The sequence below is a fragment of the Brassica napus genome, chromosome C9, assembly GCF_020379485.1.
Source record: "Brassica napus cultivar Da-Ae chromosome C9, Da-Ae, whole genome shotgun sequence".
NCBI classification, from domain to species: domain Eukaryota; kingdom Viridiplantae; phylum Streptophyta; class Magnoliopsida; order Brassicales; family Brassicaceae; genus Brassica; species Brassica napus.
In genome coordinates this window covers 5127093-5150430 of record NC_063452.1, presented here as the reverse complement: position 1 = coordinate 5150430, position 23338 = coordinate 5127093, and the positions used below count along the sequence as shown (strand labels likewise).

Here is a 23338-nt window from a genome sequence, read left to right as displayed (position 1 = left end):
AAATACATCTGTTACCGAAAGAAGTATGAGTTGTTCTCCTAGGACGACTGTAAATAACAGTCTGAGAACTTGAGACCGAGTAGAAATAGTGATTTAATCTACAGTTTTATTCTGCCTTTGACCTAACCTTTTGTAATTATAAAACGTCCTAAAGATTTGAATGATATCTGGTTGTTATTAATTACTAAAAAGAATACTACAAGACAATTTGGAAAATATAATATAAAATAATCTTGGATAAGGATGCAAATTAAACTTTATATTTAAAAAAAATATGCAGTTATATATACATTGTGCTTCCAAGCTTAGGGTTTCACAGACGTACATAATGAAGAGAGGAAGAGAATATTATCCAATATCGAGGTCCTCAGGCTCTTTTGTGAGCATAGCATTATCCTTTGTAAAATCAGTATTTGCATTCCTGATCGCATGGGCGACACAACGTCTTCTTCCAACTGAGCAAAGGCCCAGCGGTAGTGTCAATGTCCCTTTGGATCTAATGGTGGAGATTCTTAAAAAACTCCCTGCAAAGTCTCTCGTGAGGTTCCGATGCGTCTCGAAGCAATGGTCGTCAATTATCAGCAGCCGCAGAGACTTCCTTGACTCAATCGTGACACGTTCTTTGGCTCAGCCGCAGCGTATGCACTTCATCTTCCATCACTGTACGAGTAAACCATTCTTCATCTTCACGTCAACTTACCATAAGATGGCTGATAACCAATCAATATTCATCCCTGCACTAACGAGTTCCTGTATTTATAAATACGTCCGCGGTTTGATTCTTTGTTGCTCAAAGCGAGGTTTTAATATTGTTATATACAACCCTACCACGAGGCAGGCCCTTTGGTTACCGGACAAGCAACCTTTGATGCAGCTATACCAGTATACTTACTTCTTTGGATACGACCATCTCGAGAATCAATACAAAGTTTTGGGCCTACCACACCAAGATATGGAGAGAGCTTGTCTAGTTTTCACATTGACAGTTCCGACGGCTACCAAAAGCTGGAGATACGTAGAATCCATTGGACTTGGACATCACTATCCAATAAATCATGATATTTGCATCAACGGGGTTATCTATTACCAAGCAAGTACTACAGAATATGGTTCGACATATGTATTGATGAGTTTTGATGTTAGGTTTGAGAAATTTAATCAGGTCAATGCTCCTACGAATCACCCTTCGAGTCTGATAAACTACCAAGGCAAGTTAGGGATCATGTGTTGCAAGAAGGGCGTGGAAATTTGGGTTATGGAGCATACTGATGAGAAGACACAAGAATGGTCCAAGATTTTCTTTTACGAGGAGATGGTAAGTTTCAAAGATTGGTTCAGCAGCGGTGTTACTCGTGGTGGTGAGATAGTTTCTGTCCATATTCGGCCCGTGCATCACAATCGTGACGCGCTATGCGTCTCATATTACGATCCAGAGCGAAACAGCATGAGATATGAAGACATAGACGGCATTAGTACCAAGGAACTAAAGCATAAAGATATTTTGTTTAAAGGCGTTGTCACTGATCATGTCGAGAATACTATGTGTTTGTATTAAGTTAAGTCAAGAGAGTGGGTGATTTCTAATATGGATAAAAGCATATATATAGCTCATGTGGTAGGTTTTATATACTATATTGTTGGTTTATATAAAGCATATAAGCTAAAGATTTTAAAAGCAAAAAAAAAATGACAAAAGCATTAAGATATGTTGTTTATGGTAGGTTTTTTTCATCAAAAGCATTAAGAGCACCATTAACGCGGTTTGTTAGCATGAGTCTTTAGTGAATTTAGGATTAAAAATAAATAAAAATTAAGCATTAACGCTGCATACGTCGCTTAATTAGGAGGCAAAAGAAACGTATACACTGAGACACGTGTCACCCTTTAAACCATTTTTCTCTCTCCTTAGCAAGACGACTCGTCGTCTCTCTCTTGTCTCTTTCCCTCTACCTCGACGACTCCGCAACTATCACTGTCGAACTTCCCTCTCGCCCTCGTGATCTCTAGTCGACAAAGATGTTTCACCGACAGAATCAATCGATGATCCCTCGGGGAAGCCCATCAATCGGCATCTCTCTTGGTGGACTCCTCCTCGCCCTCGCTCTTCTCGACGAATCATCATCTCGGCGTCTCTCTTGGTGGACTCCTCTTCGCCCTCGCTAGTCTCGACGAATCATCGTCTCGGCATCTCTCTGGGTCTCCTACCAGAGTCTGTCGAGTATTCGGCGTCTCTATTGCTCTCACATCGAAGATGAGTCTCTCGACGGCGACCACTCTCTCCGGCCGGTGGCTCTCCTCGATGAATTCATTTCGAGGTAAAGCTATGTTCGATTGATTTTGATTCTTAATCCGGTCTCTGATTGATTTTGATTTTGTTATGTACGATTGTTTTTGATTATGTCTCTGTCCCTGAAAGATTTTGATTCAGCTATGTCCGGTTGATCTTGATTATGTCTCTGTCTCTGATTGATTTTAACAAACGTATTTTGAGTCTGTCTTTGATTGTTTTTAATCTGTCTCTGTGGTGACTATAACATTAGTTGAACGTGGTCTGATTAAATTTGATAATGTCTCTGTCTTTTTGCTTGGGATGGACGGATGAACAAACACATGAAATGACGTGAAAGAAGAGGACTTTGGTTTACAATACAGGTAAAACGTAACTCTCTGATCCGTAAAATTGATTGCACGTTTGAATAAAAGCTGTGGCTGAAGTCGTAGGTAGTTTATCCTTGTGTGAGATAGATGTTTGTAGGTTTATGGTTTGAACTGAACTGGTTGTGAATCTTGTTTCGTGTGAAATGGAATTACTGTGATATGGTTGTTAGTAATAAATGGATTTAATGGTGTTAGATAGAAAAGGATGTTCAAGTGTGATAAATGTGTGTTAGTAATAAATGGATTTAGCTATATGTCTTGTCCGATTGGTTGAGGGTGTGATGAAGGTGATAAAAAGTTCTTTCTTTCCTTCTTCTATAAAAATTACAGTCATCCTCTTCTTTCATCTATCAAACTTGGTCTCCTTTACTTTTTTATTCTCTTCTTCTGATATGGATTCCTATCCAAATCCAAATTTTAATTTTGTTGATCTTCTTCAAAGTCAACAAGAAAGTGGGTTCGGTTTAGAGTCTTCTTCTTTTCCTCTATTTGGCACTCAAGCTACCGAAGGTTCTAACTTCGAGCAAGATAGTCCAGCGGCTGCAGAGCGTAAGGAACGACGGACATGGACGCCTACTCATGATGCTGTTCTCATCAGCGCGTGGTTAAACACGAGCAAGCATCCGGTGGTAGGGAATGAGCAACACTCTGTTGCTTTCTGGAAGCGGATAGCTGCGTACTATTCCGCCAGTCCTAAGATCGCAGAGTGTGACAAAAGAGGCCTCAACATGTAAGCAAAGGTGGCATAAGATCAACGATCTAGTCTGCAAGTTCTGTGGTGCTTTCGAAGCTGCAAACAGAGCGAAATCTTCTGGTCAAAACGAGACTGATGTGCTCAAGCATGCCCACGAAATCTTCTTCAACAACCTTAAAAAAAAATTCACCCTCGACCATTGTTGGAAGGAGCTTCGTAATGACCAGAAGTGGTGTGAACTCTCAACCCCTAAACTCGACGGAAGCAGCAAAAGGAAGAAGGTCGACGACGGTTCTCATTCAGCAACCTCTCAGGCGTTTGAAACCGACACTGCTGTAGATGAGCAAGGCAGCAAGCGTCCCCCTGGTGTCAAGGCTGCAAAAGCTCGTGGGAAGAAGAAGATGGTTGATGGAAAGGATCTGTCTGAGTATCAGACAATGTGGGTCATCAGGCAGCAGGACATCGCATCCAAAGAAAGGCTCTCGAAGTTTAAGCTTCTCGAGAGTCTCGTTGCAAAACAAGAGCTTGCAGATTATGAAGAAGTTCTGAAGAAGAAACTCGTTGATGAGTTGATTTCTCCTTAGTTTAAGAATCTTGTTATGTTTTCAGTTTGTGTTGCTTGGCCGTTTGGGTTATTGTCATGGAGTTCTTGTGTTCTTGTGCTTGGTCTGTTATGTCATGGAGTTATGATTAATGTAAGCTTCTTTATCTATTAATAAGTGGTTCAAGAAAGGTGTTGTTGTTCTATTGTTCTTAGCGGTTTTTAATGTAAGCTTCTTTGTTCTGTATGTGGAGTAATATATTGTTGTCTTTTCCGTGTGTCACAGGCCATGTAAAGGAAGCAATAGAGGCTCTTAAGATGAATCACAGGCCATGTAAAAACAGAACTCATTGTACTCGTGTGTCACGGGTTGTTAGTGCTTCTGTCACATGTTGTTGTCTCGTTGTTGTGTGTTTTACTCTCCTGTCACGGGCCATGTAAAGACAGACCTTGTCTACTCTTTTATTTTGTAATATTATTTGTATTTGATCACGGGTCATGTAAAAACAAACCTTGTATAAGTGTATAAAAGAGACATCACAGACTTCGTAAAATCACCACAAGTTCTCTCTTTGAGCACACATTCCTTCTCTAGTTCTCTCATTGCAAAACAAGTTCGGTCTTCCTTTTCAACTCCTTTCTTCCATCTCAAGTTCTCTCGTTGATATCACATTCCATCTTCTTTGTTCCTTCTCTTTCTAATCACAAATGAAATTCTAATCACAAGTGATATTTTCTTCTCAACTTCTCGCGTTGATATCATATTACGATCCAGAGCGAAACATCATGAGATATGAAGACATTGACGGTATTAGTACCAAGGAACTAAAGCATAAAGATATTTTGTTTAAAGGCGTTGTCACTGATCATGTCGAGAATACTATGTGTTTGTATTAAGTTAACTCAAGAGAGTGGGTGATTTCTAATATGGATAAAAGCATATATATAGCTCATGTGGTAGGTTTTATATATTATATTGTTGGTTTATATAAAGCATATAAGCTAAAGATTTTAAAAGCAAAAAAAAAATGACAAAAGCATTAAGATATGTTGTTTATGGTAGGTTTTTTTCATCAAAAGCATTAAGATATAACTTATTCAAGAACAATCTAAAAGATGGGAATGTAATTTATAGTATTTTTTTTTGTGTAACTTATAATTTATAGTACTTTTGCCACCAACTAGTCGTTGTCTGGCAAATTATCACCTTTCCCCAAACCAAACATACACAACTGAGCTTAGAGGCAACTAGTCAATATATTTCAAATTTTATTTCACGTCATGAATCATTAGTAAATTATTCAAATAGTTAAATTACCTTTGGATATCTTTACTTATGAATTTTCTGCCAAAGCGTTTTCTAAATCGTATAAATGAGTCGAAAGTTGAATCTTTCCAAAATCCTAATAAGCTTTGAGTTGATTTTGTTCAAAACTTTATTATGCTTATCTGTGTTGTGTAGGGGTGTCAAAATGGGTCAAATGGGTCAACCCAACCCATAACCCAAATGGGTTGATTGTTAATGGGTCATGGGTCTATTAAATTAAATGGGTTAATGGTTGATCCATCAACCCAACATTTTTCTAATGAACTATTTTTAAGTTGAAAACCAACTTGATTAAACCAACATGAGTATTTTCATGAGTATAAGTATCAACCGTATAAGTATCAACCCAACATGAGTATTGTCATGATCAAAACAAGAGAATAAGTATCAACCCAACATCTTTATAATCTAGTCTTCGATAACTTCATCTCCTCGATTTCAAACTTGAGCATTGGATCACAAACCACTTTGTTACTCTTCCGTTTACCTGAGGATTCAAATTATGCCACAGGAATCAAAAACTAGCATGGAGGAGTAAGGAACACGAGAGATATGTGACGTACACGAGAGATATGTGACGTTTGAGCAAAGAAGTATCTTACCAGCTATATCAACTAATCAAGCTGCACCATAACTACAACACAATACACATAACTAAAACGAGTTATAGCTACATCTGTTTTCCTACCAAAAATCCTCAGGTAAACGTTGACCAGCGTACCATCTTTTGTTCCCGTTAATAAACCCGTAGCAAGATCAAACCTGGTTCAAAAGAGAGATAAAGAGTCATGTACTCATGTGCATCAGCTCTGCTTTTATGTAACAGGAGGAAAAATTAGCTTACTTGGGGAGAAGATGCCGTGGAAATTTCACAATAGCTTCTCAATGCTCAACAAGTAACCTTCTCAAGCTTTGCATTAGAATACTCTTGAAGATCAATAGCTTCCTGTCATATGGTTTATAAGCAAGTTGAAAACAGAGGCAGTGTTAGTACATTCCAGATTCTATCACCAAGAGAAAAAAAAATCACATGGGCAATAACAAGTTCTATAGAAGAATCTCAAAACAGAAACTTGACACAATCAGACTAACATTCTAAATACACGACATACAGACAAAACCCAAAATTCAGAAACCGAAACTATAGCAGAAAAGAGGATTGGATTGGGATGTGATGTAGTAATTGTGGAGGAGATAAAGAACCATTAACAAGGAAATCATAAACCCAAGTGAATCTATAGATCGAACCCAAGCAAAAACGAACACAATCATAAACCCAAGCAAAAACGAACCCAAGCGAGAGAGAGACGGCGAGATGAGAGACGGCGAGATGAGAGACGGCGAGATGAGAGACGGCGAGAGAGAGAGAGACGGTGAGAGAGAGAGAGACGGCGAGATGAGAGCTTCAAGCTCCTTTCATGGTGAGATGAGGGACGGCGAAAGAGAGAGATGGCGAGAGAGAGATACGTGAGTTTTTTTTTCTTTTGGGTTTTCTTAATTAAAAACTAAATGGGTCAGAGTTGACCCAACCCAATAAACCTATTTAACATGTTAACCCATTAATTTGTTAACCCATTAACCTATTAACTCATTAACCTATTAACCCATTAACCCTTTGGATCAAAAATAAACAGTTCATTTGAGTTAATGGGTCAATTTAGGTTGGGTTAACCCATGGGTCATGACTCATTTTGACACCCCTAGTGTTGTGATTTACATACATGATGATGTCTCTTAAATTTTATTTAGAATAAATAATTTAATTTGATAGGTTTTAATCAGAGTTGCTCAAAAAAAAAAAAGGTTTTAATCAGTGAATAAGTGAATAATTTGATAGGTTTTAATTTAAGATGCTCAAAAAAAAAAAAGTTTTAATCAGTGAATAATTTCATATATTGATAGCTTGAACTATTTTCGACATCAATGTTAGTGTGAAATTTGCTAATAAAATCAATCACTTAAGTTGATAGAAATGTTTCAAGTTGTATGTTTTATGTTTTATAATTATATACTCAATACTTCCACATGTAGATAGTTTCAACTCTTGTCGCTATATATTATTGTAAAATTCATTCGCTAAGTTGATTTTATGTTTTATAAATATAGATGTTGATAGATCGTCAAAAAATTTCTAAATCAACAAATCTAATGTAAAACTTCTTCCAAAAAATTATAGTTTTATAGATTTGTTCAAAAATACATACTCAACAAAATTTTATTTGATTGATTTTGTCAACAAAAGATCTTGTTCAAAACTTTTATTCTAATTGGTACGTGTTGTTTCAGTTTGATATATTTTAATCATTACATGATATCTGCTAAGTTTGTTTTGGATCTTTTCCATTTTGATAGTTTTTAATCATTGAATAATTTCGTAGGTGAATAGATAAATATTTCAGGGAATCACAAATAATATATTCAGATGAAACATTTGAGTAACCAAAATTAAGTTAAGATTTATTTATATATATACATTTTAGTGAAATTAAAACTCCAAAGTGTTGAAGTGAGAGATGATCTCTTGAACCAAACCATCAATGGCTTCCTTGAGGAGAGAAGACGAAGATGCTTGATGGAGGAGAGGAAGACACTTCTCTCTTATGGTTTCTGACCATTCTTGTGGTTTCTTGCTGGAGAAGATGGTAGAAGACATCGTTTGGAGAGCGTTTTCTTGATATTTCCTCTGTTTCCTCTGTTTTTAAAAGCAGAGAAAAGAATAGGCGGTTCTTTTTGGTTTAACTTTAAACCGGCTCTGTTATTTAAACCACGTGGAATGTCATGCGGGTCCCTTGTTTATTGGACGCGTGTATGTATCGCTAGCTAGTATTTGAACTTTTTATAAGTTAATAATCTCAAAACAAGAATAAAAACTTTACATCTAATCAAAGTTCATCTGATCAACGAAACTGTGACATCCACTTAGAGTAAAAAATATATTTTTGGGGGTAAAAAAAATTGTTCTTTTTTTCATATGCTGACTAGTAACTAAATATTAAAAATATAATTATGTAAATATTAAAATATTAAAATAAAAATATTTTCTTTTGTTTTATTTAATTTTATAGTGTAAAACCTTCAAATTATTTGTTCGAAAAAATAAAAATAAATAAATATATATTTAGTAAATTGAGGGTCAACTTGATGCAGTTTATATATTTCTAGTTTACAAATTTGATTGCTTTTAATGATATTCTTTGGTTACTATTACATTAGAAAGGATACACAAGGGATCTTCCTTCTTCTGCCACAATCAAATGAGTTCTCTTTTCTTCCTTTACAATTTGATAGGGAAAAAACAACGATACAAAGATAAATCAACTGATCAAAAAGGCAAAGTAAAAAAAGTAAAAAAATGAAGCGCATCTTTAGCATGTGGATTCTGATATGCTTTGAAGAGAAGGCTGCCAAGCTCTGAGTTTATTAGTAGCTATTGTGTTCATCATCTCTCTTTGCTTTTCATGTACACTTCTCTGTTAATCAAACATTAATATGATCAATATCCTTTCATAAATCAACTTCAAAAATCTTACAATTCATACACTGTTATTCAATTTAACATACACAATACTGATTGCTTCAATCAGAGAAGTAAAAATGAAATACAAAGATATTGTAGTATGTATGTATATATACCTGAATATCTTTATCAAAAGCAGATTCTTTTTTTTTTTTAGACAGTCAAAAGCAGATTCTGATCTTAGGGTTAGTGGATTAATCTCCTCTTGAGCAACAAAAAATTCGGGACATTTGGTAAAAACAACCTAAATATTCAAGTCAAACCTAAAAATGTACCCCACTTTCAGTCAAATGTAAAGCCAACCTAAAAGGATAGTGAAAGTACTATTTAACTCTTATGACCAAACAAAAAAACAGAAATATATTTTACGTTTTTATCCTTCGGAAGTCTACACGTAATAAAAGAAGTCTACATATATATAGACTTCCTACGAAATCTACCTTATAGACTTATTTTGGAGTCTACACTCTAATTTGATCTAATAATTTAATTTTGAAAATGTATAAAAATAATTATTGTGATATTTTTAACTAATCATCAATATAATGGATAATATGAAGTAAATAAATTAAAATTTCATATAATTGAACAATTTTGAAGAATATATACTAATTTGGTTACCATGTGTTGGACAATGTTCATAGTTTAGAAACAAAAGGTTCTAACATGTTATGTCTTTTAGTGGTTGATTTCATAGGGTTAGATTTTAGATTTTGTTTTGATTTTGTTTTATTAACTTAAATCTGCATATTAATGTTTAGTAGTTTATATTTTGTATAATTGAGACTTTTTGATTATCAAACAAAACATTTAGGGTTTGAAATTTGTGGTTTAGGGTATCGTAGACCTACAATAAAGTCTATTTATTTGAAGACGTCTTTTTAGTCTATATTTTTCAATTTTTTTACAAAAAATTATTATATTTAAACTAAGTTAATTTCCTTAAAAATAAAAAAATGAAATCATAAACTATAGCTATTAAAAAATCTAGAAATAAATTTAGTAAATCATATATTAAAATTATTAAAATAATAAAGAATAAGCAACAATAATGAAATTATTATAGTAGACTTCTAAAAAGGTCTACTATGTTATAGTAAAATATATTCCAAAATTTTAATTTTATTAGACTTCAAAAGAAGTCTACAGCATCGTAAATTTTAACCTAGTTACATTTTTGTCTCCCTATATAAACAAAATTAATATAGTCTCTCTCTAAAGTGGCTGCACAGGTTTTTAAAACTATCTCCATTCTCTCTAAAACTCTCTTCCTTCTCCCAAATATTCTCTCAATTCTTTCAAAAACTATCTCATTTCTCTTCTTTCTCTCTAAAATTTTCTCAAGCCTTTCTCACAATGTTATCTTGTCATTTTAGATATTATGATTCATGGTTTTCATCTTCTTCTTTAAAAAATGTAAGTTTTAGATCTATAGATTTTAAATGTGTATTTTATGTTATTTATTTCTAGCAATATTATCTTTTTTTGTGGGTATTGTCACTCATGGATTTCATTTCTCCTCTAAAAATGTAAGTTTTAGATTAATAGATTTTAAATATGTATTTATATGTTTATATTCAAATAAATTTATAGATCAAGCTCTGTGCATTAATTTGCTACTAGTTTATCTTATAAATTCTATTTTGAAAAGTATTTTCAGATTTAAAATTATTTTCAAATTTCAAAATGTATAAATTTTTTCAGATCTGAAAATTATCAGACAGTGTAGACTTCCAAAGAAGTTTACTAAAGCTAGTAGACTTCATATGAAGTTTACTAAACCACAAAATTTAAGCAGACTTCATTGGAAGCCTACAAAAATATGACTTTAATTCTTTTCTATGTTTTTTAACAATTTTATCTTGTTTCTATAGTTGAAAAAAAGCTGTGATTTTGTACATGTAGACTTTCATTTCAGTCTACAATTTAAAAATGTTAGTTTTTGCAATTGACCAGAATTCATCCAAGATTTGACTTTCAGAATCAGACTTCATATGCAGTCTACATGTTTGAATTTTTTTTAAAGAGGTTAGTTTTGCAATTGACCAAGTTTGACTTCCAATCAGTAGATTGAAATGAACGTCTACGGGTATGTAGACTTCTTGTGAAGTCTACTCTCAAATCCGACGGGTTGGTTTTGCATTTGACCAAAATAAAAAAAGTAGACTTTATATGCAGTCTACATTTTTTTTTCTAAGATAAGAAGACTGGATATGAAGTCTACAATTTAATAAATTTTTGATTGCTTTTTAAACTTTTTGGTCAAACACAAAACTAACATATTCAACGAAGTCAAATTTTTGGTCAAATGCAGAACTGACCTTTTATAGACTTTGTTGGTAGTCTACATTTTGTAAACTTCCGTTGAAGTCTATTTTGAAAAGTCAAAAGTTTGGTCAAATGAAAAACTAACCTCTTTTAGGTAGACGTCTTAGTAAGTCTACCGAAAGTTTTATTTTTGTTGTCAAAGGTAAAGACGGAGACTACTGGGGAAGTCTGCGTTAGAAAAAAAAATTGTTTAGTCAATTGCAAAACTAACTCGTGCGTTGACAAATAGACTGCATCGTAAGTCTCCACGGAGGCGTAGACATACAAAACAGTCTACCGTCGCGACACAGATCTGAAAAAGAACGAAAACCATGTAAATAGTTACATTTTTCCTGTGTAAAGCTCGTTTCCAACCTTTTCAACCGTCCAAACTCCAAATATGAGCAAAAAGAAACATCTTTGACTATTCACTAATGAAGAAACTCGAAAATATGAAGTTTGTGATTATGAAAATGAAAGTTATGAGAGTTTTTTAGATGAAAATGTAGAGGAGATGAGAGGAAATGAAGTTTTTTGGGTTAGAATGAGAGAAAAAAAGTGGTTGAAAATTGAATTCTTGAGCTTTAGAGCTCAAAAATGGTGGTTCATGGTGGTTGAAAAAATTGATGATGATGGCATTTTTGTAAATAAGAAGAAATGGTTAGGGTGTATTTGGTTTTTTGTTAATTTCGAAATTAATAAAAAATTAAATAAAAATGGCAATTTTGTGAATAATTCAAAAACATAGGGATAGTATGAAAATTTTATTGATAAATAGTAATGACAAAAAAAAAAATTGGTTTTGCGTTTGACTAGAAATTGTGGGTTGGTTTTGAAAAACAACCAAAAAATTCTCCATGGATCTTCTTCATCTTTTCAGATCTCTAGGCTCTTAATCCTTTCATCAACTCTATATTTAAAATTTTAAATAAAAACACACACGTATTGTCAAAAGTGAAACATAAACAATTAAATTAAAGAGAACCCTATAAATTAAGGAACGTTTCTTGATTTTAAAATTTATACACTGACTCAATTTATGATGATCATAATCAAACGCGACGCTGAAGAAACCCCTAAAACCTAGAGTGTCTTCCTTAACTTAAAGTTCATCCATGTAACATGTTACGTGTGATTTTTCAGGAGAGTGAGTGAGAATAGTATACCTTCGGAAGAGATGAGCCTATCGACATGACCGAGCAAGAGACTATCAGAAGGTGGTAGTAGTTTGATTCTAGTAAAGCGGAGAGAGCCACCGTGAGGTACGTCAAGGAGATGAGAAGAGCGACGTGGTGGCCAGGATGAGACTTAATCACCTCGCTAGCGGTTACTGTGCTGTAAACCCTCTCCAACTTGCCGTCTGGTCGTTGTGCCACCGTCGTGGCCGTCTCCACCGCCTGACAGTTCCCCATTTCACGGCGGAGGAAAGTCAAGCGAGAAAGGAGTGAGAGTAAGCGTAGGTGAGGGGAGGGTTTATATATATATATGATAATAGTGAAGCCATTGCTTAATTGTTTATGTTTCAATGTTTTGGATTGTCCGTATGCAAGTGCTTGCATTGCTGGAATCTTTCACTCGGAAAGGTAAGATCCTCGGTGACATCAAGCCTTTGAAAATATGAATCTATTAACCATTTTTTATTATTATTTATGCTAACATTTAGCTCAAGTTCTCTTCATAATCGTAGAAAAACAGCTTAATTTGGATATGCTAAGTCAAAGTGTGTGTCATTGCTCGGTTTAACAGAAATAAAATAAATCCATAATTTTAGATAATTAATAATTCTCTGATTTTTCAATTTCTTTATGCAACTTTTACAACTTAAGATCGAAGATTTATTATTAAATAAATAAATTTGTATACGTCAAGCAACTTTATGAATCTTAGTATTTTATAAGCAATGATGCGTGTTTTTTAATTAAAAATATAAATAAGGAAATGACAACTAAAAATGAAGTAATAATATTCCCTCGTTCAATCAACCTTATTCACATGCTTACTGTGTACACTTTAACTCGGTCTCTGAAAGCCAGTGTTTTATTAAGCGTTAATTATTGTGAATACTTAGTTAATTACGTAATGAATCGATCTGCCTTATACAAAAACAAAACGATCTTAACTTTTGCTTGTCCATAATTAAGATAACAAACGAAAGTGGCCTTTAATGTCTATATTTTACTGAACATAGAACAAAAACCTCAACACAAGAGTGAAGAGCCACTCTAATATATTTGATGACCAACTCACAACAGAAAAAAAAATCAACTATGAATTTTATCCATATAATGTGTAAATATTCAATATTATTTTTCTTATATATCCCCTAGACTATATTTGCGAAATGATTTTGCCACGTGTCATTTCTACAATCAATTTGACAAAACAAATATGACATGACTACTGAAATTGATGACATGTCTTATAGTTTAATATGACATGGACAATTGCATTTAATGTTAATTTATATTTTTGGTAAATTTTTTAAAATATGGTAATAATTCATATATTACATTTAATGTCAATTTATATTTTTTCGAAATTTTTTTAGAATATGGGAATAACTCATAAATTATCATTAAAATAAATATATTCAAATATGACATTATAAATTTCGAAATATAATTTAATTATATATTTTTAAATTATAAAATTTTATTACTAAAATTTTTAAAAATGTATACAATTTTTTTATAAAATTATAAAAATTTAATCGTAAAATCATTATTTTCTTATATATCTACAAATTTTATAAATATTGTTTAATTTTAATTTTTGGTAATTATGCAACTTTTACAAATTTATTTAATATATTTAATAAAAATAAATAGATAGATTTATCTAAGATTATAATTTCAAATATATACGTGCATATTTTTAAATAAAATTTTTGTGTTTAATTAAATAAAATTTATATGAAAATATTGATACGAAAAAGAAAATTTACAATATTAATAAAATTTTGTTTTAAAATATAATTTATATTTATCTGTTAAAAAATATTTTAAATTTTTTTTACGCACATGTTGCAGAAAGACACCTAGTAGCACGTAAATACATTCAATTTTGGTTGATTTCATTCAACCAGTTACCTAGTTAATCTTTATCTTTTGATTATGAAAGAGACTAAGGCAAAATCTTTTTTTCTTTTTTTTTTGTGCACCGACCAAGGCAAAATCAAACTAAATACTTAGAAACTAATCAAAAATCACAAAGTTGTGTACCCTTAGATTTACAAAGTCAAAAGCATTAGAGAGAATAAACAACAATGCACTCAAGGTTCATAATCATTCTTTGTAAATAAGACTATAGAATGTGAGATATCTTTTAAAAAGTTTCCCAAAGTTTTGTGAAAGGAACAGAACAAAAGAACTCAAGGGGCAACAATGGTGAAACTCTTGAGTAAACTCTTTTGCTCATCTCTCTCTCTCTCCTCCGTTTTCAGCCAGAAGGGAAGTACTTGTTGAGATTGAAAGGAAGAGAATAGAACTCCTCACTTCTTGTGTCACCTTTGAAAGATCTAAACTTATCCCACCAATGCTTTCCTCTGTCTTTCCTTATGGAAGAATCTTTCTTGTGCAATGTGTTGTCCAAGAAGAATGCCACCACGCCAGCAACAAAAGGCTCTGAAGAGAACGGGACATTCACCATATCGTTGAACTGTCAAGTAAAGAGTTTCATTAGCTCATAGTCTGGATAGAAAAAGAGAGTTGGTTTACTACTACATACCCAACGAGCGCCTGTGTGGACAGGACCATAGCCTTTGATTGCGGTGTACTCATTGAAGTACTGAGGGATCGACAAGCCGAGGAAGACGGAGAAGCCTAAGATGAACTTAGTCCTGAAGCTGTTTAAGTTGCAGAACTGAAGAAAACTCAAACCTCCAGCTCCTACGTAGGCAAAGAACAGACAGTACAAAGCAGCTATTATAGGTGCTGGGATTGACGCAAACACAGCTCCAAATTTTCCTGCATTAACATATAATAGATCATCAGTAAAGATAAAAACTTCAAACAAAAGCATTTTGAAAATATAATTGAACTTAAAACTTAACCGAGAATAGAGAAGAAGATCATGAAGCCTGCAGCTATCTGAACAACCCTTCTACTACCAACTCTTGTCAGTGCTAATAGTCCAGCATTTTCTCTTCACAAACAGAATAAAAAAAAATAACTTAAAACCGAAGTATCCAGAGTAATTAATCAAATGTGGACATGTATCATCTAAGAGATGTTTACATGGAGACAGAGGATCCAGCACCAGTACCAAACAACCCTGAGATCAGAATAGCCACTCCCTGATCCACAAAACATGATCAGTTCAGAAACAAGTGAGAATGTTTATTTTGCAACATTATAATCTGAAAGTGCGGACAAGTTACCTGCCAGCCAATACCACGGCTGAGAATAGAAGGTGGCATCATTGTTGCACTTGCATATCTTGAGACAGCGATAAACCCACCCGTTGACTTCAATGATCATCCACACACAAAAGAAAAAAAAAAATTGAATTAACCAAAATCACAGAGCATAAATTAATTTATTTCGAAAGATTAAAATGTGACATATACCTCAACTAGAGCAACAAAAGAAGCCATCATCATTGCAAAAGCTTCTCCAGCATCAAATGAAGGTGCACCCCACTGGAATGGCCATGGAACTCTTATCCTGAAAAAAAAAACTAATTTAACAACAAATCCAATGAAGATCACTACTTAATCAGCTGAGTTGTAACCACTTACCATGGGGCAGCACCTATGATGCCAGCACGATCAGTTCTGCAACTTGTTTGCGTAGTTGGTGCAGCACCATTGTATGCTCCACCCACTGTAAGAAGGTGAGCATAGATCCACACAATCACCACAGCGAATATTACAGCAAACCGGTCAAACACATTCTTCCCTGATTTTAGCACATGAGGCAAGTACTGCAACAGAGAAACACCAGAACATTAAACCAGGAACGTTGCTTTTGGGAGTTAAAAGAGATCTATTGTGTTAGCAAGTTAAGGCTATTACCTGTGAAACAAATACTAGAATGAGAAGCTCAGGCAACCCAATCTCTATGCACTTAGCAACCTGAAATGTAAAAGGGAAGTTAACAACTACACACAAGAAGTGATTAGTGTTTCAGTGGCATCTAGAGAGTAGAGACTTTACCCCTGGGAAACCAAACTCGTATAGACCAAACCCAACGAGACTCACCAGTGGAACAGCTGAGATAGGACTTAAGAACCTGTAAAAATGAAATACAAAGGGAAGTCTTACATATCATTTACAAATGTTTTTAAGACTATCTCCTCCTTCCAAACTAACCTAACAACATTAAGCCAGAGGCCACTGAAACCAAGAATCATCTGCAGGGTTGAAGCAACAATCAAGGCGCCTTGAGTTGCTCTCATAATCCTCTCAAACCGCTGCAAAAAACAACATGATTCTTTGTTGTTAAACAATAGCACCAAGAACGAGTCATATGATAAAACAGGAAGTCATCATCATTACATCAATAGGGTTGGAGGTATCACTGAATCTTCCTGAGAGGATGATTGATATTGTGGTTGGCACAAACGTGTAAGACGCTCCGATAACAGCAGGCAATCTGGTACCAAAAGTTGTTTGGAGCAATGTGTTGATGCCGGCAACAAAGAGAATGGTCTGGACCACCTTTGCCTTCTCTTCCTGAGAATAGCAAGTCACTACACACCATTCAGTATAAGCTCATTGAAGAAGGAAGGCTTACATATCCACCACCCATCTGGGGAACAAGAGCAGTAGGAATGAGGACTGTTGTGCCAAGCATGACAAGGTAATGTTGAAACCCAAGTAGAATAGCTTCAGCTGAAACACACAATCATGAAAGAGGAGTGACAATGGTAAAAGTGGAGGTAATAGTAACATCAAACAAAGCTTTATGTTCATTTTAGACAAAGAAGAAAAAAACACGAATCTCAAGTCAGACAACAAATCTCGTGCTTAAGGCAAAACTAGGAAACTACTAAATCTTGTCAAACGCTTAACTCGGCAACTATACACATACACCGACAGATTAAGCCAAAATGAAAGAAAAAGGAAAGAGCTTTGAAACTTGCCAACAGATGAAACAAATCAGGACAACAATCTTCTTGATTAAGGCAAAACCAAGGAAGCTAGGTCTGAGAACTACAGATGAAGCCAAAATAACAAAAAAGGAAAGAACTTTCGAGCTTGGAAGGTAGAAGAAATGAGAAAAAGGAAAGAGCTTTATGAACTCACGCCAAGGAGGAGGGCTTGTGATGCAATAAGAGATGTTGGGGAGCTGATCTTTCGGAGGATGCGGTTGAGGTTCGTCTGCTTTCGGTGCTGGAGCTCCACCTCCCGCCATGGTTTCTTTATCTCTCTCTCTCTCTCTCTCTCTCTTTCTCTGCAAAAAAGCAACAAATGAAGAAGAAGTTTCAGAGAAAAGCTCCCAGATCGGGGAATCTACCAGAAACAGAGGTGTAAATGGTGTAAGTAAGTAAAGCACAAATCTTTATAAATGGGAGAGAAGAGAGAGAGAGAGAGGTTGAAAACTCACATCAGTGGCAGCAGCTTCTGGGAAGAAGAGGAGATGAGATGAAAACGAGTAACAACAGTGTATGTTTGTGTGTGATGTTTAGGTACAAAAGGTAAAGCAGCAAAGAGAGAGAGAGAGAGAGAGAGTGAAGCTTTAATTTTCGGCAAAACTCGAGGTGCGAAAATAAGTTAAAATATTTAGAGCATCACACCTCTATAATTTTCTTTTAAAATATAAAAGTGAAATCGTTTATTTTTATAATATAGTTACTCCATTTTAGAAAAAAAATATAGAAAAAAATAATTTTTTGTTTTTATATTTAGAGATAAAATAGTATTTTCTATATTTTTTCTTATAAATATAAGAACTTTATTATAAAGTCATACATCAGAGTAAATTTAATTCTATAATAAAGTTTTTCTATTTTAGTAAAAAATATAAAGATAAAAATAAAGTTGGGTTGGAGATGGTTTTAATCAGGTTTTAATGTTTCAATCAATGTGTCGACCGAGAAAAGAAAAGAATCAATGAAATGTGGACAAAGTCTTGTTGTTAGCAATTTAATTATCTGAGTGTGATTATTAACGCAATGAATGAACACCTTGTGTAGTTTATATTCCCTCGGTATAGTTATGTTTTATTTGTACTGTATAATTATAACTTTATTCCTAAATTTACCAACTTGTATGAAAGAACTCTAATAGTAGCAGTTAATATAAAAAGTTTGATAGATTTGTGCCTATAAATACATTACAGAATACTATTTTGAATCGAAGCTTGTAATCGAGGTGGTAATAGTAATTTTGTTTGAATTGAAGCTTGTAATCGAATCTTTATTTCTGTTTCGGATCAGTTTATTATTCAAAAAAGATATTATTTTGAAATAAAGAGAATCATATTTTAAGAGTTCATGGATTTTGAACAGGAACGATGAATCAATAAAATTGCACCGATTTTGTGATTTTAATAAGATTTTAATAAGAAGTTTATTGTGTAGTTTTGAAACAATTGAGAGAGAGTAATAAATTGATTGGTCGATTAATAAATTCTATTAGTACTAAAGATGGAGAAAGATGAAAGGGATCTCTTTTTTCTTTAAAGTGTGCATTTTTTTAAGAAAAGTTTTACTAATTAAAAGTTGTTAAGAGTTTTTAAAACTATCTCAACTTGCTTAAACATGTTGTCAAATTGTAGCTAAAACTTTTCATAATTCAATAATTCTTGCATCATTTTCTATAAACAGGTTTCTAAAGTGTCGGGTTGGTTACAGGAAAAAAACAAAACAAAATACTCATATACGGGTTTTTTTTTTCCTTTCCACTACAGCATAGTGTGATTAGTGGTGAATCTGGTGATGTATTATGATGTTTGACTTCTAAACCTCCGATCATATTGTTGAAGTTGACAAATATATGTGGTAGAAATTTAGTTTTCATACTGTTTGGCCAATATTCACGAATTTTCAAAAATATATATTTCACTTGATTTTTTTTCACTTTTATGGTTTGTTTTGAATATGGCCACAGATAATTTTTGACTAAAATATGAAATTAAGTACATTAGAATATTTTCTTTAACTTGTGATTGCTATCGACATGGTAAATAGGCATACAACTTGAAGAATCTTAGTAGTATTGTACAAATAGTATAAGTAAAGCATAAAACTAGAGATAACGATAGCAATACATAAACGATAAATGTCACGTCCACCTTTTCGTCCTTCGTAGTCTCGTTATCTAAAAATTCCAATAAAATAATTATAAATATACTTTAACGTTAAAACGATATTTTTGTAATGGAATTTACTGGGACATTACATATTCCATTGGCTACGGGACTCAAATTTTAATCCGGGTAACGAGTACTGATTATGTGCATTTGGTCTGGATGGATGACATTCCGTGGATAACTTCTGATGTTTACAATCAGGAATGATGTTATTCTGTGGATGCTTTCTGATGTTTACAATCAGGATGAATGTTATTCTGTGGATGTTTTTCTGATGGTTACAATCAGGATGGATGTTATTTTGTGGATGCTTTTCTGATGGTTACAATCAGGATGAATGTTATTCTGTGGATGCCTTATTGGTCGAAGTCCAATAGGCTTAAAAGGAAATATGTTGTATTTGGATCTTAGTGGTCGTAAGCTCATTAGTGTAAGGGTTTAGGGAGACACTATAAATATTGTCTAAACATATTTCTTGCCTCCTAACACTCATAGCACTCATTTACCAAAAAGAAGAGATTTAGGAAGAAGAGAGGCAAGAAGCAAGAGCAAAGATAGGGATTTGAAGGAGAATCTACAAAACATTGAGGAGAAGCAAAGGGAGATCCGATCCAGAGTCTCAGGTTGTTTTTTCTCTAGAAGAAGTGTGGATTTTCATCTCTTATACACGCAGGTTCAGTAAGCTCAAGTCTTAGATTATTGTTGTGTTGTCTCTAGGTGAATAGAGAATCACTGAGGTGGTTGTGTAAGAAAGCAATTGTATACACTTGATACTAGTGAATCGTTGAGAGTGTCGTCCTCTCCCCAGATGTACCGAAAGAGAATTGCCAAATCTTGTGTGTGTCTTTAACAAACTCAAACAACAACAAGAAGTGTGCTAAGGTTAATTAGTCAAGTGAGATAAACCGGTTAATTGGTTAAGTAAATATCTCAACAAGTGGTATCAGAGCATCAGGTTCAGCAGAGAAAGATTACAGTTTCAGTTTCGGATCTGCTATTGGTGTTTGGCTGTACAGGTTCAGAGGTTTCTGGTTCTGTTCAGCATTTGGAGTTGTTTGAAGAAGTTAAAGGTTACTTGTCTGGGTGTTCAGCTTTAGCAGAGGATAAAGTCTTGAGTCATGGACCCGCTCAAGGTAAATTTGAGGTGGAGAAGTTTGATGGTCAAGGAGACTTTGGTTTATGGAAGTTTAAAATGCTTATGCAGCTTGAGCTTCAGGGTTTGGATTTTGTTCTTGGAGAAGAAGAATCCAGCAATTCTGTTAAAGGAAAAGAAAAAGAAGGTGATGTTACAGAATCTACGAGTTCTCCGGTTGATCCGCTGAAAAAGGAGAAAGATAAGAGAGCAAACAATCTGATATGCTCTTCTCTTAGCAACATGATCTTACAGAAGGTTATGAAGGAGACAACAGCTCTAGGAGTATGGAAGGCTTTGGAAAGGGATTATCAAACTAAGTCCTTACCTAACCAGATTTATTTGAAGCAGAGGTTTGCCAGCTTTAAGATGGAAGAGCACAAAAGCATATAGGAGAATCTTGATGTGTTTCTGAAACTGGTAGATGACCTGGGGAGTTTGAACATTAATGTGAGTGATGAAGACCAAGCAATCCAGGTCCTGTATAGTCTCCCAAGGCAATTCGACTCACTGGTTCATACACTTAAATACAGTAATGGGAAGGAAACACTGACTCTGAATGAAGTAGCCAGTTCTGCTTATGCCAAGGAAGTTGAGCTAAAGCAAAAAGGGCTCATTGGAAAGACTAAGTCAAATGCAGAAGGTTTGGTTGTGACTAGGGGTAGACCTGAGAGGAAGGGTTCTGGTCAGTCAAGTGGAAGATCCAAGAGCAGGGATTCAAGGTCTAAATCTAGGCCAAAGAATCAACATAAAGCTAGAGAGTGTTGGATATGTGGGAAGGAGGGACACTTCAAGAAAGATTGTCCTGAAAGAAAGAATGGGAGAGCAGCTGATTCTGCAAATATTACTCAGGAAAAGGAATTTCCTATGATCTTGACAGCAAGTGAAAAAGTCCCCAAGAGTGAGTGGGTTATGGATTCTGGATGTACATTCCACATTACACCAGATAGAGATGCCTTATTTGATTTCAAGGAGTTTGAAGGTGGAAAGGTATTGATGGGAAACAATACTTCAAGTGAAGTCAAAGGTATGGGCAAGCTGAAGATCATAAACTCAGAAGGAGCTACAGTGACATATGTGAGATACATGCCAACCATGAGCAGGAATCTCATCTCTTATGGCCAGTTAGAAAAGAGTGGTTGCAAGTATGAAGGAGAAGACTTCACATTTAATTTCTACAAGAATGGCAAGAAGGTGATTTCTGGGAAATATCAAGATGGGCTGTATTATTTGCAAGGATCGGTGGTGAAGGGAGAAACATCTGTTGTCAGAGCTGAAGTGAACTTGACAAACAGATGGCACTCAAGGTTGGGACACATGAGTTTTAAAAACATGAATCTTCTGGTCAAAGGGGGTTATCTAGACTCAACGGAGGTCCACACACTAGATTTCTGTGAGGAGTGTATATTTGGAAAGTCCCACAAGCAAAGCTTTCCAGAGGACAAACACACTACAAAAGGTATTCTTGAATACATTCACAGTGATCTATGGGGCTCGGTTTCGAATGAGCCAACTCTGTCAGGATATAGTTACTTTCTTACATTCATCGATGATTACTCAAAAAAGGTCTGGATCGGGTTCTTAAGGAGTAAAGATGAGGTGTTTGAGAATTTTTCAGAGTGGAAGGTACTTGTGGAAAATCAAACAAAAAAGAAGATAAAGTGTCTAAGGACAGATAATGGATTGAAGTTCTGCAACAATCTGATGGATAAGCTTTGTCAAGACTCAGGGATTAAACGACACAGGACTTGCGTTTATACTCCGCAGCAGAATGAAGTTTCTGAGAGGATGAACATGACAATAGCAGATAAGATCAGGTGTATGTTGGCAGAATCAGAAATGGAGAAGAAGTTATGGGCTGAGGCAACGTCGACTGCGGTTTATCTGATAAACAGGTCTCCTAATGCATCTTTGAGGTTTCAGATTCCAGAAGAAGTGTGGTCAGGGTCAAAGGTTGATTACCGTCATCTTAGCCGGTTTGGTTGTGTTGCTTATGTGCACAGAACAGAGGACAAGTTAGGTCCAAGAGCTGTTAAGGAATTCTTCATGGGTTACCCACAGGGTACTAAAGGTTACAAGGTGTGGTTACCGGAAGAGGAAAGATGTACTATCAACAGGAATGTAGTCTTTAATGAAGAGAAGCTGTATAAAAATCCAGGTCGGATAGAAGCGACTAATTCTAAGAAAGAAGAAAGTCACTTTTAGCACTGATCTTATTCAAGGGCCAACTACAAATGGTTCAGTTCATGAGTCTACCGGTCAAGGTGGAGAAGCTTCGGGAAGTGGGGATTCTACTGGTCAAGGTGGAGATACTTCGGGAAATTCACAATCAGAAACTGAAACAAAAGAGAAAGAGGAATCTGAGGAAGATGAGGAAGAAAATCAGAGTCATATGGAGTATTTTGATGATTACTTGTTGGCAAGAGACAAGGAAAGGAGAGTCATCAGACCACCATCGAGGTTCGAAGGATCTGATTTTGTAGCTTATGCTTTGGCTGCAGTAGAAAGCTTGGAGATGGATGAACCAAAGTCACTAGCAGAAGCTAGAAGAAGTAGAGACTGAGATAAGTGGAACCAGGCTATGGGAGAGGAGAAGCAATCTCTGGATAAGAATGATACTTATGTGTTCCAAAGCCGGAAAAGCAGAGGATAATCAGGTGTAAATGGATCTACAAGATTAAGGAAGGTATTCCAGGAGTGGAAGATCGCATGCATAAGGCAAGACTTGTAGCTAAAGGGTTTACACAGGTTGAAGGAGTGGATTACAATGATATATTTGTTGCAGTGGTTAAGCATGCTTTTATTCGAATCATGTTATCAGTTGTGGTGAATTTTGATCTGGAGTTGGAGCAACTGGACGTCAAGACTGCTTTCTTGCACGGTACACTTGATGAAGTCATCTACATG

At 34.7% G+C, this 23338-nt stretch overlaps 3 protein-coding genes and 1 long non-coding RNA gene across 5 annotated transcripts; 3 read left to right on the top strand and 1 right to left on the bottom strand.

The window, feature by feature from the left end:
- Positions 1-323: 323 nt before the first annotated feature.
- On the top strand, positions 324-5170 carry LOC106397602 (putative F-box protein At1g32420). Its single transcript, XM_048769809.1, has 2 exons — positions 324-1721; positions 4957-5170. The coding sequence occupies exon 1, from the start codon at positions 329-331 to the stop codon at positions 1553-1555; it is 1227 nt and encodes a 408-aa protein (XP_048625766.1). The 5' UTR covers positions 324-328; the 3' UTR covers positions 1556-1721; positions 4957-5170.
- On the top strand, positions 3051-3936 carry LOC106383558 (glutathione S-transferase T3-like). Its single transcript, XM_048767595.1, has 2 exons — positions 3051-3388; positions 3459-3936. The coding sequence occupies exons 1-2, from the start codon at positions 3051-3053 to the stop codon at positions 3934-3936; spliced, it is 816 nt and encodes a 271-aa protein (XP_048623552.1).
- A 4844-nt stretch (positions 5171-10014) lies between the features above and the next one.
- LOC125593323 lies at positions 10015-12690 on the top strand. The gene is made up of 2 exons (XR_007329244.1): positions 10015-10266; positions 12188-12690. It is a non-coding gene; the product is annotated as an uncharacterized LOC125593323 (long non-coding RNA).
- A 1528-nt stretch (positions 12691-14218) lies between these two features.
- LOC106401794 (nucleobase-ascorbate transporter 6) lies at positions 14219-17763 on the bottom strand. Of its 2 annotated transcripts, none has more exons than XM_048769807.1 (14): positions 17593-17763; positions 17292-17439; positions 16780-16877; positions 16542-16718; positions 16356-16456; positions 16200-16275; positions 16059-16118; positions 15783-15967; positions 15612-15708; positions 15423-15509; positions 15280-15338; positions 15096-15187; positions 14771-15009; positions 14219-14701 (listed from the first exon to the last, which is right to left on the bottom strand). In XM_048769807.1, exons 2-14 carry the CDS (start codon positions 17398-17400, stop codon positions 14483-14485), a joined length of 1599 nt encoding a protein of 532 aa, XP_048625764.1. In that variant the 5' UTR covers positions 17401-17439; positions 17593-17763; the 3' UTR covers positions 14219-14482. The 2 variants fall into 2 exon arrangements, with proteins under 2 accessions (XP_048625764.1, XP_048625765.1); XM_048769808.1 differs by lacking the exon at positions 17593-17763 and adding an exon at positions 17503-17521.
- Positions 17764-23338: the final 5575 nt, after the last annotated feature.